This window comes from Taudactylus pleione, unplaced genomic scaffold (genome assembly GCF_031769625.1).
Source record: "Taudactylus pleione unplaced genomic scaffold, aTauple2 ptg000726l, whole genome shotgun sequence".
In the NCBI taxonomy this organism is placed as follows: domain Eukaryota; kingdom Metazoa; phylum Chordata; class Amphibia; order Anura; family Myobatrachidae; genus Taudactylus; species Taudactylus pleione.
The window spans coordinates 6,624,146-6,644,686 of record NW_028285128.1 but is presented as its reverse complement, the minus strand read 5'-3'; the positions used below and the strand labels follow the sequence as shown (position 1 = coordinate 6,644,686).

The 20,541-nt window shown below is 44.7% G+C and overlaps 2 protein-coding genes across 8 annotated transcripts in view; one reads left to right on the top strand and one right to left on the bottom strand.

Moving 5' to 3' along the window:
* Nucleotides 1-20,541, top strand: part of CENPP (centromere protein P) — a 475,725-nt gene that overhangs the window by 277,384 nt on the left and 177,800 nt on the right. The gene's annotated exons all lie outside the window — the stretch shown is intronic.
* The window catches only part of ECM2 (extracellular matrix protein 2), a 38,735-nt gene continuing 37,820 nt past the window's right edge, over nt 19,627-20,541 (bottom strand). For all 4 annotated transcript variants that reach the window (XM_088456863.1, XM_088456864.1, XM_088456865.1 and 1 more), the window contains one exon: nt 19,627-20,242. In XM_088456863.1, the coding sequence (XP_088312989.1) occupies nt 20,074-20,242 (169 nt within the window). In that variant the 3' untranslated portion in view covers nt 19,627-20,073. The remainder of the gene's footprint in view (nt 20,243-20,541) is intronic.

Genomic DNA, 20,541 nt, shown 5'->3' with positions numbered 1-20,541 from the left:
GTTTGGCACCCCACTAGACTTAAATATTTGGGAGTCTATCTGACCAAAGATCTTTCCCAATTGTTCTCGAATAATTTCACGCCATTACTACAAGTTATTCGTAATGATTATACTAGATGGCGCTCCACACGTCTATCCTGGATTGGTAGGATTAACGTTGTGAAAATGAACTCCCTACCCAAAATTCTATATCTAATACAAACCCTTCCAATTCTTATTCCCCCATCTTGGTTTGCGGAAGTGGAGCGTCTCATTTGTAGGTTTGTTTGGAACAATTCCACACCACATTTTAAGCATGCTATCCTTTACTGTCATAAACGCGATGGGGGTTTGCAGCTTCCTCACATCACTAGCTATTATCATACTATCATGCTTAACCGTGTTCTGGAGTGATCTCGAGCAAAAGGTTTCAAGCAGTGGATTATGTTGGAGGAAAGCAGTCTAGCTCAGGCTATAGAAATTGTCCCTTGGCATCCCAGACTCCCAACCATTACACACCCCACTATTACACCCACATTAAGTTGTTGGAAGAAACTTCGTCGTCTCCCCCATATTTCGTCCATTGTTTCCCCTCTCACATCCTTTCTAGGCAACACTGACTTCTCCAGCCCAGGGCTAAAAACTGGTTGACTAATGGCCGTTTTCGAATGGGCCAGATGGTTTGTTCGTCGGGGGTGTGTCCTTTCGCAGAGCTCCAGGAATCTTGTGACTTTCCCCAATCCGAATTTTGGAAATACCTTCAAGTACAACATTTTATTACCTCCTTGTGTAAACTTTCTGATCTCACTAAGACCCCCACTTTATTTTAATCTTTATGTTTAGCCTCCCAAACTCTGGCCCTGATTCAGAGCCGGACCCTCTGACAGAGCGCTCGCTCTGAATCAGGGCCGTGCTATTTTTTTTTTAGAACGGCCTCCTGGCCGCTCGCATAGCTGTGGGTGACTACCCACAGCTATAGCGAGCGGCCAGGAAGATGGTCGCGATGGTCAAGACCATAGCGACCATCGGGCTTGCGACGAGACCCTCGTGATATCACTGGGGCCGGCCCCAAATGGAGACGTTCACATGGGAACGCCTCCGTTTGGGCAGCCACTCCCCCGGCCCGCCCACCAAAGGGGGCGTGCTGTCACTCAACATCGACAGCACGCCCCCTTTGGTATGAGACCCGGAACAACGGATTGCCCGTCGTTATCCGGGTCTTGCGCATGCGCACGACGGAGCCGGGTCCTTCGTGCACATGCGAACTGCCCCACCATCGACCCGGTTGCGAGCGCACAGCACTTGCGAACGGGTCAGAATCAGGCCCTCTGTCTCATACTATATCTACAATATATTCATTAATTATTGGAAACTTGTTTAAATTGCCCCCATTATTCTCAAAAGTATGGGAAAAAGAACTTCAAGATACAGTTCAGGACATTGACTGGGAGATTGTTTTTAATAATACCTTTGCTAGTTCATCTTGTACAGCTACTCTAGAAACTCTTTACAAAGTTTTATCCCGCTGGTATAGATACCCTATACTTCTAAATAAAATGTTTCTGCAGGTTACAAAGAATTGCTGGAGATGTAATTCTGCTCCGGGTAGCCTTCTACATATATGGTGGGATTGTCCTTCCCTAGTCCCATTTTGGTTGAATGTGTTTAAATGTTCTAAATCAATTCTTGGAGGGGAGGTCCCCAGAGACCTTAGGTTTTGGCTTTTGAACATAACCTCTTCTTCCACGGCCTCCTACAAGAATTCCCTACTAAGGCATCTAAACAATGCGGCTAAAGCCGTCATTCCTGTTTTATGGAAATCTACTTCTCCTCCCTCCATCAAAGACTGGTTTAAGAGGGTAGATTATTATATGGATATGGAGAACTTTGTATTTTACTCTAAAGGTAGACCTACCGACTTTAATGCCACTTGGCTCCCTTGGTTGACGTTCAAAGACTCCACATTATACAATAACTTTAATGGTATACTTACTGCATCCGTATCTGCTGCGTCTTGACTCCAATTTGTTTAATTGTGGGGGTACTAACAAGTGTATACATTAATTCTAGACAGGACAATGATAAATTGTCCCCTCTAATTACCCTTTTTGTCTCAAGCTCAATCCCTTCTAATTCTCCTCCCCCTAATTTCCCTTCCTTTTTCTTGTTTATTCTTTTAATTTTTTCTCTTTCTTATTCTCCTTTTTGTTTGTTTATTGATATATTGTGTATTTTTTATGTGACCTTTCAATATTGTAAATTTTATTGTATTATTCAAAATGGAATAATCAATTCTTCATGTATGTATACACTTTATCTATTTGTATTCCATTTGGAATTGCTTGGTCTTCTTTCAATAAAAACAATTTGCATTACAAATATAATAATAATTATTTATAATTATAACCAATGTATGACAAGATATATTAAGTAAAAGACCAAGGTTCTAAATGCATAACTGATGTAGTAAAGAGTCATGCATGAATATGAAAATGCAAGAATAACTCCACTAAATACACACATAAAAATACACCAGAGAAAACTATCACAATACCACTATACAGATCACATGCAGCAGATATCGACTTTTAGTGCAGGAACCACACCATATCAGAAAGATACTTTGTCCCAATCCGTTTGCATAATACTCTAGATTAGGGATGGGCAATAAGCGGCCCTCGAGATGTTGTAGAACTACCCATCCCAGCATGCCCTGCAACAGTTTTGCTATTTGGCCCTGCTAAAACTGTTGCAAGGCATGCTGGTATTTGTAGTTCAACAACAGCTGGAGGGCCACTTATTGCCCACCCCTGCTCTAGATGTACTAGCAAAGAATAATACCTAGCATAGATCTGTTTAAGAGGTTAATTGATTTAGGAGATTTATTTTTTCCTTGCGAATAGACCAATACTGTATACCACACAATCTGTCAGCCCTTTTCAGAATTTTTGTGACGTGACGTATATGTTCTGCAGAAACGCTTATCCGTTTTTTATTTTGTAGAAATAAAAACACTCAGGGTTATTGTGGAGAGGATTAATTCCATAGTGGCTGAAGACCACACAATCATATGAATTTGGAGTTCTCTTCTGTGGCTTTGGTCCCTTTGTATTTGGAGCCAGTGTGATTTTAGCCAAATGTTTTTTATGCAGAGAATGGAATATACAGTTTTCACCCGTATTCTTTATTGTAGATAGGAAAGTATAAATTTGTATTAAGAGGTAGAAGGTTCTTTTTTAGAGAAAGTTTTAATACATAGTCATTTGTGTGATTTTGAAATCTTTCCCAATTAGGTTTTCATAATAACAGCTTGTTATGGTGCATACACACGGTCAGATTTTTCTTCAGATCTGAACGATAACGATAAAATCGTTCAATCGTTCATATCTGAAAGAAAATCTGACATATCTGTCAGATGAACGATTTGAACGATGCGCATTCCCGATGGTCAGATAACGATATCTGACATCTGATGTGTTTGCAGTCAGACTTGGACAATTCCATTCATGTTAATGCAGTCAAAAATCGTTCAAATCTTTGGTAAAATCATTCAAATCAATCATCTGACAGATCTGAAAAATCTGACCGTGTGTATGCTCCATTAGATATTGTGACCGCTCAGATCTGTGGGGGCAATTCCATTACAGGCGATGTGCAGAGATGCTCAGCTGTGCACATATTTGCCATATGCGGTAGCTTCAACAACGCATGTTTTCCTGCACACCTCTATGTGGCTCAAATATAAACTTGAATGCTGCTGCACGCCATGTGCCGTTCTTGATTGGCAAATTGGGGACATCGCATCTAATGGAATCGCCCCTTAAGTTTTATGTTTGCAGCCAGGTAGAAAATATAATAACAACAGTATTGTACATCATTTTTTTTTATTATTTTAGTATTTGCTCCATTATTAAACTAAATCCACTGTACCCTGGCTTAATGGAAGTTGGTCTTCTCCAAGTGACCTCTGTAAGTAGATACATTTTGCAGTGGTAGGTAAACAAACTCTGGCCCCCTTGGCTTGCTCTACTGGGCTGCTGCTGAAACAAGTTTGATCAGAAATCAAGGGTCAAGACGAAGACAGAGACAGGCCAAAGGTCTTGTCAGGCAATGCAGGTTTATTGTCCAGAAGCAACACACAGAATACCGAAAATAACATATTGCTCAAGTACAGTGCTGTGCACTAGGGTAATGATTGCATTCAGTATGATTTACCGCCGGCCGCATGGCCCGACAGTGGAGGAAATCCCGATCGTCCTAAAGGTAAATATAAACTAAACTAATTGTAACCCTAACCCTCCTTTAAAGTGCCTAAACCTAACCCCCCTTTCCCGCCACCTAAACCTAATTCCCCCGGGGGGTGCCTAACCCTAACCTCCCCCCAGGAGTGCCTAACCCCCCCCTTCCCGTAGCCTGACCCTAACCTCCTGGGGGGGTGCCTAACCCTAAGTCCCCCCCGGGAGCCCTAAACTTAACCCTAAACAGGGTAAGGACATATAAGGTGAATGGTGGCTTGTAAACACTGAATGAAATAGATGGAAGTGGTGGGATAGGGAGGAGGGGTATGAAAAAGTAAGAAAAGAGGTAAATGGGAGATAGGACATGTGGTAAAAGGGTGGGTGCGAGAAAAGAGGTTAAAAGTAAAGAAAGGGAAAGGAGAAGCAAAGAGGAAAAGGTGGGGAAGAGGGACAATATTAAGAGCAGGGAAGAAGAGAAATGAAGGAGGAGAGCATACTGTCAGGGCTCTGCCGGGGATCAGCGCAGCCTTACCTCCTCGCCGGCTTCCTTTGATCTCCCGGGCGGTCGGGCAGCTGGCGCGGCGGCTGAGAGGACGCTGAGCATTCTCCCCGTGCGTAGGGGGCTGCCGGCGGTCCGGTGTCTGGACTCGGGGTTCCCGGCATGGGCGCCGCCATGTCAGTCGGCCCATGTGACTGTACTTCTGGCCTGGGATAGGTGAGCGTCAGGTGATCACTGTGCACCTATCAAAGGGTTCTGTGGGGTATATAGCCTGCTTCCACCTTTCTGCAAACTGCCTGAACAACGGTTGTCTCCTAGTCCCTAGTTGAGTTCCGGTCCAGGTTCCTGGCATTCTATTTCCTCTACAGTGTGTTCCATCTCTGCCTGTGTGCCAAGACGTTACTGTGATCCCTGTGCAACAGTGAGTTACCATCTGCCTGTGTGCTAAACGTGTCTCTAGTGAACTTCTTGCAACAGTGTATTACCATCTGCCTGTGTGCTAAACGTGTCTCTAGTGAACCTTGTGCAACAGTGAATTACCATCTGCCTGTGTGCTAAAACGTGTCTCTAGTGAACCTTGTGCAACAGTGAATTACCATCTGCCTGTGTGCTAAACGTGTCTCTAGTGAACTTCATGCAACAGTGTATTACCATCTGCCTGTGTGCTAAACAAGTCTCTAGTGAACCAGGTGCAACAGTTAATTACCAGCTGCCTGTGTGCTAATGAGCCTCTAGTGAACTTCATACAACAGTGAATTACCATATCTGCCTGTGTGTTAAACGTGTCACTAGTGAACTTTGTGCTACAGTATTGCCAGACTTCTTTACGTTGTTTGTGGATCACTCCACAGTGCCTTAAACCTTAGGCATCTCTTATTAGGGCCACGGTTATTTGTGTCTCCAATTCCCACTGAGCTCGGGTACCTGGTCAAAGGACCGCGACCTGCTCAAAGGGTGCAGCTAAGCCCAAATCCCGATTGGAGGGGTCACTGGCGAACACCATCCTGTGGGTTAGACTCCGCACCATTGCCCAGGTCTCGTCAACACTCGAGAGCTGTGGATGAGGAGAACATATATCCAGGCCCCTCGCCTTCGTTTCCTCCCGCAACCCGGACCCAGAGTTTCCACTCCCCCAGCGCCAAGCGTGACACATACAAGTGCAGGAAGGGCCATATTGAGGAGCCTGTACCAGGGAGACCAGATACAGTAGTATGGGACTTATTCACTGTGTTATTTTGGAGACTTGTGGTATATTCAATTTTGGAAATAATCTAGATCCTGTTTATAAGCTCCTGACGGAATGGGGGGTGGATTGTTTCCACGCTAAAGCAATGTAATATTTGGCTGCGTAGGAGATGTGCAAGATCAATTTTTTAACATGCTTGGATGACTGGCAGAATGCGGCACACAGGATCAATGTAGCTGGAGTCAGGGAGAGTCGTCCACAGTCACAATAGAGGCATAAAGTGATTGAACCATCACTCAAAATTGGACAATTTGTGGACAGTCCACCAAATGTGGAAAAAGGAGCCAATATGACAACACTGTGCCAACACAGGTCAAAAGTAGTAGGGTACATATGATGTAGGCGTTCCGGAACAAGGTACTAATGGGTACCTTCTAGGAATTCTCCTTGATGGATACACTAATGGAGCAATTAGATATATTGTACCTGACTGGCTCAAGGTTTCTTCGCCCAGTGGGCAGCCCAAATCCAGTTCCCTTAGAAGTTCGTGGGCGGCCAGGGTTGGGGATTCCAGAGTTAAAATCGTGTGGTACAGGTGGGAAATGGTACCTCTGTAGGGCGGTAATACATTATCATTTCATCGATGTGGATTGCAGAAGGAGTTAGTGTTAGGATGGTAGTGACAGTATTTATAATATGTATAAATGATTTGAGATGCTAAGAGTTTCAAGTCCTTTTCTATATAATTGATATCTTCTATGACACATATTTTAAATTTACTCTTTGTCCTAAATATTAGAGCCCACAGGGGCACTGCACAATGTAAATGACTCTACTTGTATTACAGTAGTTGATATTTTTTTTATTTTATTTTGAATCTCCTGCCATTTGATTTGGAGAATATTTTTTGATGGTCGCAATAGAAGTTGTATTGATATTCCTACCACCTACGCAATTGGTGCAGAATTAATTATCTTCTGTGATGTGATTTCTAAAGGTACGGTAGAATGAAGCTGCTTATGTGAACTTTATTCTAATCTTTTTTATATACATTCCTGGGTTTGTTTTTAAGAATCAATTTTGAGTTGCACGCATCTATGTGGCTCCAATCCATCCGCTTGTGAAAGTAGCCATCATCATTAGCGGACTTGCATCTGCCCTCTAGTTGGTACAAAAGATGCATCTGAAATCAGATGGATTTCTGATACACCACGCTTCTGCATTACGTGCCCATGACATGCCCTTCACTCAACTTAGACTATGTGTCGCATTGACATCCAGTTGTGACCAATTAGACGCAAGTGCATATGCAAACGAGTTGCGTGTAAATGTGGATCACCCGTAGTTGGTCATATTTATGTACGCTCGACTACGAAGTATGGCCCTCATTCAGACCCACTCGCGAGCGGCTGTCCGCTCGCAGTGGGTCATTGGTCTGCACTGCGCATGCGCACGACGGAGGGAGCTCCGTCGTGCGCATGCGTGAGACGCGACGAGCGAAGGACTTTCCTTCGCTCGTAGTGTCTCATCAAAGGGGGCGTGCTGTCGATGTTGACTGACAGCACGCCCCCTTTGGTGGGCATGCCGGGGGCGTGCCTGCCAGATGGAGGCGTTACCAAGGGAACGTCTACCGTCTGAAGCCGGCCCCACTGACATCACTAGTGATGTCAGTGGGAGTGATTTTGGCTCTGATAGAGCCAAAATCACTCCTGGCCTTGCGGTTGAAAAACTCAACCGCAGGCTTCTGCTCGCAGTTTCGATGGTCGCGATGGTCAAGACCATCGCGACGATCATCCTGCACGCTCGTATATGCTGTGGGTGGTGACCCACAGCTATACGAGCGTCCAGGAGGACGCTCCATATTAATGGAGGTGGGCCCTGATTCAGAGCGAGCGCTCTGGTCAGAGCGTCCGGCTCTGAATCAGGGCCTATGTGCAGTGCTAAAAATCACAAGAACCTCCCGCAAAACGGATTTGCATGCAACTCTGTACATAGAGCCCATACATAGCTAAACTTTCTCACACCCCCAATACATAACATCTACGTTTGAGAGTATAATGGCAACTTCCTGCTAACAAAAGCTGATAGTAGAGAGTTAATACTGCAACAAAAATTGCATTGCCTTTATCTTTTGAGACTGCTTGTGTTATGGCCATGTGCTGGATATTATTAAAAATTATGTCATACATTATAAACATTGAGCTTTTCAATGAGGCTGCAAGCAATAAAAAAAAAGCCTTTGAGTAAACTAGTTATACAGCTCTGACATAAATTATTGCCATATTGATACAATGTTTTAAATTAATTCTATGCAGAAAAGAAACCAACCGCCTCTAAAATCGTTCCATCAATGAACATGTTCTTGATTTTATTAATCAATTATCAAAAATGGTATAGATAATAGCGGCCTATGGAAAACATAGTATTACATATGTCACTTATTATCTGGCTGTAATGATCATGTGCTTATTGCTGTAATTGTTTCCTCAGTTCTTTAGTGTAACGGAGGGATATTTATAACTCATCAGGGTAACCTATGTCTCTTGAACACTTTAATGCAAGTTAGCCAATGGCGTTTGCTTACAAAATGCAAGTTCAAAACACATGTATGAAAAGCATATAAACACTAAGGGCCAGATGCTGAGTTGAATGAACGCCTGTTTGTAGAGCGTATCTTGTGTGTTTTGGCATTGCACATAATCCGGAACCAAGCTTATGCAAGTATGGACTACGCAGGGTCGTAAGCATTTCAATCACCTCTCCACATGAATCTAAAGGGGCATAACTAGGCTTGTAAAGGGGCGTTCTCATGACATGTCGACAGAATAGTGTGTTATGCAGAGTTGGATCAAAGCGTAAATAAGCCTGTTTCCAGGTGAAGAATTTGCTCCAAATATAAGCTGATGCAAGTGTGACCTGATAATGATGATGACGACTATCAAACTAAACTTACAAATAGGGCCCGAGTGTACCGCAAAAAAACCCCAAAAACATAGAACTTTGCATATAGGTGCTTATATGAATTTAGACTAGATAAAAAAGGTAAAAAAAATTTCCCCAGCACACTGCAATAGACCAACAATAAAATCGGAATATTACATGATAATAGAAATCTAGAGATCTTTGTTGCATATATTTGCAAAGATATATTTAGGCACTGGACAGCGTCAAGGCGTCTCTGTATTGGTGTCCCTAATGCTGCATGATCTAGCACCCACTTTGGGTCATATAATTGCATACTGTTATGCCACAGGATAATAGCATATACATTAATATATCAAATTTGAGCGCTAACTCACCTGGAGGTACCCCGGAATCCTCCAAATGGCACTATAGGAACCTGCACACCCTCTGAATGCTGGTTCCATCCATGCCTCTCAAAACAATAATATAAAATAGTGGTTGCTCAGATCAACTTAAGAGTCTTTCACAGGTGCATGAAAGGGAGGGGTTTAATCTAGACTAGTATAACAGGAACAATATTTCCCCCCAGCACACAGCAATAAGATTTGAATACTACATGGTAATAGAACTCCAGAGATCTTTATAGTATATAATTGCAAAGATATGTTTAAGCACCTTTTTTTCTATTCTAGATTAAACCCCTCGTTTTCATGCACCTGTGAAAGACTCTTAAATTGATCTGAGCAACCACTATTTCAGTGGCAAACGCAGGATTTTTAAGGGGGGGGTTTCCACATACATATATATATATATATATATATATATACATACAGCAATTCATACACACACATAACTCATAAGTATACTTACACACAGCATACATGCAGAAATATATGCATACATACGCATACAAGAATACTTGCACACAAGATACCTACATATATACATAGTTACACACAGCATACATTCATACATAAATACACACAGCACATATAAACACACACACACAAACATCAGTATACTTACCAAGGAGAGAGGGGGAGGAGGTGGGTCACAGCCGGAGCCCATGTGAGCGGAGTTCCTGCTGCTTGGCATGCATAACAACTCCTTCCCGGCGATCTCCTCCTGAAGACCAAGGACGGAGCTGAGCCAGGCCCAGAGCAGCTGCACCAGGACGACGACCACAGCGTTAAAGATGGGCTTTATGGCACCTGACCACCCACACATCATGACGGGAAACTCCGGGAGATAAGCGGCTGCTCCAACCCCTACTGCCGCCGCACCAACACGCCCCCTCACAGCCGGCCAGTCACAGCACAGCAGGGACTGACAGTGACACACAACAGCGCTACCTGCTCAGCGCCCGCTGCACGTGTATCCTTTCCAGATAGCTCTGCCAACCAGAGCTCTCTGTTTGTGGATCCGTGGCAGCTCCATTGAGCCCGCAGTCAGTGCAGAGACCGAGACAGTGCTGTCTCCTCTAAAAAAAATAATTTGGTCCGTCAGGGGGGGGGTTTCTGGGTACTCAGAAACCCCCCCTGCGTGCGCTACTGTACTTTATACAAATATATGAATTTAGTTCCATGCAAACACCCTGGCAGCAATTATGACCTATTTTGGACCAACTCTGCATCAGGCCCTCTGTGTTTGTACATGCATTTGATATGTGGTTGACATGCACTATATATCTGGTTGATATGGGCTGGATGTGTTCTTTAAAAAAAAAAAAAACTAGAGCACAATCAATCTAGAACACACTCCCCAAATCTTTTCCAGTGTGCATGTTTAGAAACAAGTCCTCATCATAAATACGTAAACTTGCACCAGCCTTCTGACTGTTGAAAACATACGCCCCATAAAAGGAACATGTGAATATACAGTAGTTATAAATCTATAATGCATCTCTAAGGAGTGTCCTGCAACGGCAAGATAAGTGCAACCCTAAGGAAAAAGTACTATGCATGAATTGTGTTTCATATGCAGTCACATTTGACACCACAATGTTTGTGTATCAGTTTGTTAGTCACCTCGTGTCACTATTCTTTTCTGCTTTTTGACATTACACCTTCCACTGCCTAACACTGTAACTTCCTACATGCTTCCATTCCCCTCCTCACATTGGGGGTAATTTATAGGTGAATAGAAGGGCCAAGTCAGGGTGGATGTTGATGATGATGATAATTATTATTATTGTTATCTTTAAACACAAATACACTATTTATCATTATCAAGTTGATGATGAAAGCTGTTTTCAGTGAAACTGCATGATGATATGTTTCCGCATATATTCATGCGGACGCATGTATGTGTTTATTTTGAATTGCTAGTATTGCGTGTTTATTTTGAGATACATGTATTGTGTTTTTGAGATGTATCTTTTATGTCTGTGCTTTTAGTGTATATATTTCCATCTTTTAATGAGCCTCATCTCGTCACTCCCAGCCTGGCTATCGCTTACATAATCACAAGGTCAGCACATTTCATCTTCTGGCTTCCTCTGTGCTGCTGTGAACCATACTTGCCAACTCTCCCTGAAATAGTAGCAATCTCCCTGAAGAAGCTATCAATCTCCCTGATTGCACCTTAACCCCACTATGAAGCTGTTGGAGCAGCACCCCAGCAGATGTTAATGGATATGGAGTGAGTGTGGACCTCTAGGATTTTATATATATATATATATATATATATATATATATATATAGTTGTCAGTGGCGTAACTAGGGTATTTGGAGCCCAGGGCAAATTTGAAAACGGAGGGGCCCCCCCAAACACACCGATATGCGCGGTGTGGTCACTTAAAAATGGGGCGTGTCAACACGACACACCCCTTTATTTTCACACTGAACATTCCTATCCATATGCACCTTAACCCCAGTAGTACCCCTTATACAGTACCCCCAGGATGCAGTTGTGGTCCCTCTTATGCAGGCCCATAGTAGTGCCCCTTATACAGTACCCCCAGTAGTGGCCCCCCCAAATGCAGTGCCTCACGTAGTGTTCCCCTTATGCAGTGCCCCCAGTAGCAGTCCCCACAATGCAGTGCGCCCAGTAGCAGTATCCCCTTATGCAGTGCTCTTTATATGGTGCCCCCAGTAGTAGTCCCCCCCTATGCAGTGCCCTTTATATAGTGCCCCCAGCAGTAGTCCCCCCCCACATGCAGTTTTCCCAGTAGTGGTCCCCTTATGCAGGCACCCTGTAGTGATCCCCCCTATCCAGTGCCCCCTGTAGTGACCCTTCCTATTATTGCCCCCAGTAGTGGTCCCCCGAGTGCAGTGCCTCTAGTAGGCCCCTTTCATAATGCCCCCAGTGGTAGTTCCCCCCCAAGTAGTCCCCAGTAGAGTAGGTGCTCCCAATGGTGCCCCCAGTAGTAGCCACCCCTCCCCCAGTAGAGGTCCCCCCAGTAGTAGCCACCCCTCCCCCAGTAGAGGTCCCCCCAGTAGTAGTCACCCCTCCCCCAGTAGAGGTCCCCCCGGTAGTAGCCACCCCCCTCCCCCGTTGTGCAGATAATATATCTATAAAAATATACTTACCTGAATCTCTGCTCCTGGTCCTGATCGCGACGCCGCTCCCGCCCGGGCGGGCGCGCTCAGCATTATGGGACAGACGTCATGACGTCAGTCCCATTACCCACTGCAGGAGCCGGACGGAAGTCCGGCTCTTGCAGTGGGTGCTGCAGCAGTCAATGAGAGTCTATCTGACTCTCATTGGCTGCTGTTTAACACACGCATCGCCGCCAGCGCTGGCGGCGATGCGTGTTATGCACAGCCTGAGCCCGCCTCCTGGGGGAGGGAACGGGCTCAGGCGTGCAGCACAGGACCGGATGCTGGAAGCCTAGCGCCGGTCCTGTGTAAATGTGAAGCGCTGACCGCACGCATTGCGGTCGGCGCTACACTGGCTAACTAGGGCGGGCGGGCCGGTACCGTGGCCGGCGGCGCCCCCCCGTGCCACCGGTCCAACGGCGCCCAGGGCACGAACTAGTCGTGCCCTTATATTAAGGCTGCATCTAAAAAAATATATTTCTCCATAGAGAATTCCGAAGGGGGGGCAGGGTGTTTAAGGGGCTACACCTCAAAAGCTATAGGAGGTACGGATCTGAAATTTGGCATGGCAGGGTAGAACTGTCACTGGGTGCTGCATGCCACATTTCAGGGCAAAAACATAAAAAGGGAGGATCTGGGAGTAATCTAAAGCTCCAACTGTCACATTTTTCTGACATTCTCAATTAAGAACCCTTTTCTACTATAGTCTATGGGGGATTTTTGGGAAGGCAAAACTCAGGGTAGGGGTGGAATTTAGACTTGGGGTTTGTTTTATTAGGTAGCTATTGTGCCAGGGTATGTGCTCTTGGGGTTCAGGTAAATTAGAAAGTTACAGTTTTTAAACTATTACCTCAAGAATGCGCCATTATAAAGATAGGACTTTTCAACTTGTTGCGTAGCCTTAGTAGGAGCCTCCATGAGGTGTAGTCATAGTGGTGAGGGCGTTGGCGGCGGGCCTGGATTACAGAGGATCCAGTCCCCGCAAGCCATTCTTTCGAAAAGGGCAGCGGCGCCCATTTCAAAAATGGCGCCTTAGCGCTATTTTTGAAATTCAAAGATGGCCGCCGCGAGCCAATCACGCCTTGCGGCGGCCATCTTTGAATTTCAAAAATGGTGCTGAGGTGCCATTTTTGAAATGGGCGCCGCTGCCGTACTCAGCAGAATGGCTGGCGGGGACTGGATCCTCTCGGATCCTGGCCCGCCGCCAACTGAACAGACGCCAGTTCTGCAGCTGCCAGGTGCCGCTGGCGATGACGTCGGAAGCCGTGATTGGCTCGCGATGGCCGCCGAGAGCCAATCACACCTCGTGATGTCATTGGAGGCAGTGGCACCGAAGCCCTGGGGAGGTGGCAGCCACCCCCCAGGTGAAGACGCCAGAAGCCCTCGCGGGTGGGCACCTGCCAATTGATGACGCCGAAGCCCTGGCAGGTTTCCAGAACCAGGACCGAATCAGAGCCCAGTGCTGGTTGCACAACTTACGGGGGACCCCTATGTCATTTGTCCCCTGCATTTAAGCACAACCAGGACTGACTGGCTGTGTTTAAAAAAAAATAAAAAATGGTGTGGCCCCGCCCCCTAAAAACAACCAGCATCAGGCTTTGGAGCCTCAGTACTGGTTGTGCTAAATACAGGGGACAAACGACGTAGGGGTCCCCCGTATTAAGCACAACCAGCACCAGGCTTTTCAGAACCTGTCCTGCTTGCCAAAATACGGGGGACAAATGACGTAGGGGTCCCCCGTATTTAGCGCAACTAGCACAGGGCTCTGTGCCGGTCCTGGTTCTGGAAATTCAGGGGGAAAAATGCATAAGGCCCCCCTGTATTTCCCAGAACCAGCACCGGACTCCTAGCGGGGGGGTGATGCCACAGCCAGCGGAGCCCTTTCACCATGCTCCCCAGCCGCAGCATCACCCCTGACCGCTAGTCAGCCCAGGCCGGGGATCCCTGAGGAGTTGGGGACCCCCCCAAAAAAGGGGTCCTCTTCAGGGCATTCCAGGCCCAGGCTGATAGTGGTCAGGGGTGATGCTGCGGCTAAAGTGTGGTGCATTTGAAAATATAAATATTGGCTTTTGCTGTGGAACTACAGTTCCCAGCAAGCCTCTCCTGTATTCTGGTACTTGGAGACCACAAGTACCAGCATACGGGGCATTACGGGCGTGCAGGTAGCTGTAGTTCCACAACAAAAGCAATATTAAAAGAACACACAACACACACCATAGAAAAGTATAATTTTATTAAAACATACATGTACTCAGACATACACACACAAGCCCTGATTCAGAGCCGGACGCTCAGACAGAGCACTCGCTGGGAATCAGGGCCGTTTTTTTTTTTTTTTTAGAACGACCTCCTGGCCGCTCGCATAGTGACCACCCACAGCTATATCGAGCGGCCAGGAAGATAGTCGCGATGGTGAAGACCATTGGGCTTGCGATGAGACCCTTCGGGTAGGGTCTCGTTGCCGCAAGCCCCAGAGAGGTTTCAGCTCAAACAGAGCCAAAGGGGGCGTGCTGTTGATGTTGTATGAGACCCGGAGTGACGGATTGTCCGTTGCTATCTGGGTCTCGCGCATGCGCACGACGGAGCCGGCTCTGTCGTGGCCCACCATCGACCCAGTTGCGAGCGCACAGCGCTTGCAACCGAGTCAGAATCAGGTCCACTATCTCACATACTCACCTAGTGTCCCTGAAGCCAATCTGTCCTCTTGTCCAGTAGGTAATCCAATGGTGTACCTGTAATAAAAATTCCATTCTCGCCTCCTCCTATGCATATATCTGTCCTCTTCGTTCCAAAGTAGGCAAATCCTGGGTCTTGGCAAAATATAGAAAAAAACGAATTACCCGAGCCCACGGACATTAGTAGTGTCCTCTAAGGACACTACTACCCGAATGACAGCTCCGCTGCTGGATTTCAGTGCAGAAATCCCGGTGCGGAGCGCTCATTGGCTGAGAGAGGCGGCCTTCCGCATCTCATCCAATGAGCGGTTCTCACCGTTGAATTCAATGGTGAGAACCGAGCATGTCCTTTTCCAAAATGGTGCCTCAGCGCCATTTTGGAAATTCAAAGATGGCTGCCGCAAGCCAATCACGGCTCGCTCTGTCATTGCCATGCCCCCTTGGCTGGCTTAAATACTGCCAGCGCGAGGTCCGTGCACACAGTCGGCGGTGTGGAGGCAGCAGAGATGAGATGTCGAAGAAAGAAGACAGAAGACTGCGTGGAAGTCCTGGATGGGCGACGGCCAGGAAAAAGAGCTTAAAGGCCGTCGCCCTCCAGGTGAAGACGCCATAGAAGTCCTGGGGAAGTGGCAGCCATGAAAAAGAGCTTAAGGCTGCCGACCCCCAGGTGAAGGTCCCGCTAAATAAAATACTTTAAAAACGGTGTCTACCTGTTTTATTTTAATATTTCTTTTGCAGGGGTACTATAGGTACCAGCATGCTCTTAGTGCCCCACCTGCTGGTACTTGTGGTTCTCCAAGTTCCAGTATGCGGGGGATGCTTGCTGGGACTTGTAGTACTACTGCAAAAGACAATATTTATATATTCATATGCACCACACAACACAAATCAACCTAGCACCCACCACCCAGGGGTGCTGGGGATAGCCCCGGGCTATCTGCCTGGGCCTGGGGTCCCCAACTCTCCAGGGATCACCGGCCTGGGCTGACTAGCGGTCAGGGCTGATGATACGGCTGGGGGGCCCAGTGAAAGGCCTCCCCTGGCTGTGGCATAACCCCCCCCCCTACTAGGAGTCCGGTGCTGGCTCTGAGAAATACAGGGGGGCCCTATGCATTTTTCCCCCCTGTATTTCCAGAACCAGCTCAGAGCCCTGTGCTTGTTGAGCTAAATACGGGGGACCCCTACTTCATTTGTCCCCTGTATTTTGGCAACCAGGACAGGTTCTGAAAAGCCTGGTGCTGGTTGTGCTTAATACGGGGGACCCCAACGTCGTTTGTCCCCTGTATTTAGCACAACCAGTACTGGCGCTCCAAAGCCCGGTGCTGGTTGTTTTCTGGGGGGCTGGGCTACGCTTTTTTTTTTATACATTCCATTTTTAACATAGATCCATAGTTCTCACTGCTGTATTTGTCCATCTGTGACTTACTGATTTGATTTTCTCAGGTGCATATGCACTACCAGTGAGCCCTCTGTCGCCCACTGATGCCCCCTTTGCACTGCACCGCTGCCACTGCTCTGCACCACCGCTGCTGCCGCTACTCCATATGGCTACAGCGTCTCGCACTCTGCACCTCCCAAACCAACCTCCTGTGTGCTGTCCCCTCTTCCACCTGTGTTAGTGTACCAATGTGTTGCCCTTCTCCCCTGCAGGTGGCCCGGATTGCTCATCCAAACCCTGGTAGTTAATACATTTTTAAAGAGCTATGAAACTCCATAGACAAAAAACCTTACGGTTTCACATGTCCCATTAAGGCTCTATTTTCTGCTTTGGCCCCAGTTCCATAGACTGCATGTGTGTATTCCAATGAGCACACGATTCTGTGAATTAGCAGCTCCACCATTTTGTGAGTGACAGCTATCTCATTCTGTGAAAGTGCTGAATCTGCCGTTAACCACAGGGTGTGATGGCATACCATATCTGTAGAGCGCAAGGAACACGTCCATTAAGGCGTCAGCCATAATGATCGTACTTTCATTGCTTTTTGAAGTTTGAGTGGCAGAAAATCAATATTTTTTGTGAATTTTCAGATCATGTCTAAGCAGCCTTAATGGGACATGTGAAACCGTAAGGTTGTTTGTCTATGGATATATACATATATACATACATACATTCAAATTGGATCATTAGTATAACTTCCCTGCATTGGATATAAGGCACAATGATCCCTATGGCTACATGCATTTTCTGACAAGTATCAGTGTGTTTTCATAACCAAGTAGATCTTAGTAACTGCTTTGGGGCTCATTTAGATTTGTATTTAAATCAATTTTATGACACGCCTCTCGGAAGTAGCAATGTGCGCCCACTTTACCGCTGCGCTCATAGCTGTTGCTTCAAAATCTCCCTGAAATGCATAATCAAAATTGGGCAAGTATGCTGTGAACATTATCTTGATATCATTGGTTACATGTTTTACTAGCCCCACCTACCTTGCTGAAGATATTACCTAAACAGGAAAATGGATAGGTGACATCTCTTATTACTAGAATTGTATGTAATGATAGGCATACAATTTAGAATTGTTGAAGGAGTAAGATATAAAATGTAACACATGTCACTTCCTGCACCAAACTCTCAGACATGCTCGGTAACCACATTTTTGCATATTGATGTATAGGCTGAAAATAAAACTGCTTTGCGGGAGATGATGCAGATGTTGTATTCCATTTCAAGGAGATCAGTTTCTCATTTTCCTCTGAGTGTTTATTATTACAGACCTGTGAATCTGGTATTAAGTAAAGAAGCCACTAACTTACCCATGGGTTCCAAATTTTACATGTCTACCAAGATGATTTTTCCATTCTGACTCCTGATTTTTTGTTCCAGTAGAAATAAAATCCCCAAAGTGTTTATTGGCTGGATTATTTTTGCGTGGGTATTACTTCAATTTGCAGAAATGTGTTAGAACAGATTCTTTGGCGAGACACTACCAATGGTATAGGGAAGTGCCAATCCTTTACCGAAAGAGAACATCTTTTGGTTGTTTACACATCTCATAACAATGTAGTTTTGGCAAATACTATTTTGTTAATATATGTTGTCTTTGCTTTCTGAGAGAGTCGTGATTTTTCTAATGAAGAATACTATTCTGTTATACTATTATACTGTTTTGATCTGTCTTTATAATTATTATTTATCACAACCCATCCATTTATTTGCCATATTTTGAATTTAGTGTTGTGGGTCTGTAGAGTTGCGCTATGAGACAGTGGTTAGCATAGCTGCGTCATAGCTTTAGTTTCTATTCTTAGCAGAGCAATATCTGAGTGGAGTTTTGCCATGTTTACATGTTTGCCATGTGTATGTTTGTGTGGTAGAGACTGATGTGTAAAGCTGCATACACACGGTACGATCTGCACAACCAACGATATCGCTGAACGATTTCCCTTGAACTTTTCTGTAGTGCAGGACAAACGATATTGGGTGTACACACTGAGAGATATCTATGATAGATATCTTTCAGTGAAGTCATTCTGCCACATCTCTGAACATGCTAATCATGATGAAATTGTAAAAGTTGGCCTGCATGTACGGACGACCCTAGATATCGTTATCGTACATCATTGGTCGTTTGTCGATCGTAGACCAAAAAAAAAGGTGACTGTACCCTGTGCCCCTGAGTAAGACCACAAAAATAAAAACACTGGTATTCTCGATATATGGCTATGTTCTTGATGTTCTTGTCAGTCCCATGCATTACCTTTTCATAACCCTTGAACTGCATGTGTCTGCAGACATCACATGTGACAAGTACCAAATGAAAGACTTATAAGACTTATATTTACGCTGTCATTTACTATACAGAGCTTTTCAAAGCCACCACGTATTTGTCTGTAATTGATTTAAAGGGGCAATACAATTATATTCAAAAGCAGCCAGGATTTCTATTCAATATTATTGCCTGTTTTAATCCAGTTCCTGGAACAGCCAAAGAGGCACCAGATTTGAAAGGCGCTGCAAATGATAGTAAATTAACCCCCATGTGTGTAAAGGCAAAAGAAAGCATCACTTCTGTTACACCACATTTTAAACTTGTGTAATAAGAAGGAACAACTAACCCTTATCCCAGCTGTACTTGATGATTTATTTGGGACAGGGTGACTTACTTTAGGCTCTGTCAAAATAAAGTTGTGTTTGATTGCAGAATGTTTAATCACTTGATTATTCATAGACTAACTGAATAAAAGTTATTAGTTTTAAACAAAATAGACCCCTGCATTCCATGCCTAGGGGTAAATGTAATAGCCTGGGAGTTCCCTGCGAGTGTGCCCATTGTTTTAAGGGGGGCCATCATTCAAAAGCAAACCCAGATTGGTCTTGCCTTCTTAATGATTGCCCCTTTGAAACATCGGCCAGACTCGCAGGGATATCGTCAATGCCTGCATCTCGTAGGCTATTACATTTAACCCATAGTCTAGCATAATAGAGGAGACACAAAGCATAGTCTTAGATGTTTTTGTGAGGGCACAAGATAAAAAAAAACACAAAAATGTGAAACACCTCAAAATTAAAGTCTAAAAACTGTAAAAAAAAAATAATAATAATAATAATAAAAAGATAACACTATTTCATTAGTGCCTTTGGTATAATATTTGTGTTCTTCAAAGAAGTAGGAAACACGTGGAAATCGGTCATATAAATTTTAGAGTCTAATGTAATGTTATTGGAACCAGTATATAACTAACATTTCTCCTTTATGATCCCACACTGACCAGTAAGTCTGAAGTGTATACATAGACATAACAGGTTTGGAATGTGAAAATTAGACTCTCTCACTGTAATCCAGGAAACAGATATTGTACTTCAGACTTTATGAGGACAATATTTCAATTTGTGGAAATTGTTTTTCCAATGCGAATGCAATAAATGCCACAAGAAATCTGCTATGTAAGTAGAATATATTTCTGGACCCCACTGAGCAATGTAATGTATCATCTGCCCTTTGTAGGATAGCAATGCATAGTTGGAAAGCAATTATGTCCACAGAATACATAGTCTGTAATTAATAAATGTTGTGAAGGATCCAGCAGTGTGGTAATCTAGTGAATTCTGTTATTTGACCTTCTGTGGTTTAAGAATGACACTGGAATAGGAGCGTATGCAGGAGAATGCATAGGGTGATATTTCTCTTGTGTTAATATAGTTGTTTTCCAGGTGAAGATATTCTATTTTTGAATCTCCTTCATCTTCAGCACTGCAGATACAATTTGGTGACACCATCCTGCATACAGATAAATACAATGTGTCAACAATTTGTTGTTAGATCCATACTTATACAATATAGTTATTATATTGGTGTGATCTTCCAATATAGGGCCTGATTTAGAGATGGACGCTTTTGTATAACCGCTGCGTACGCAGTGCTAAAATATGCAAAAGCCACAGGAGGCTCCTTGTATAACACACAAAAATAAAACCAGTTGGAGCTGATTACCCCTAAATAAGATGGTGAAAGGGTTCCTTTAGACTAGTTAAGCAACTGTTCATAAAATAAAACTCTGCAGTTTCATCAAAATAAAC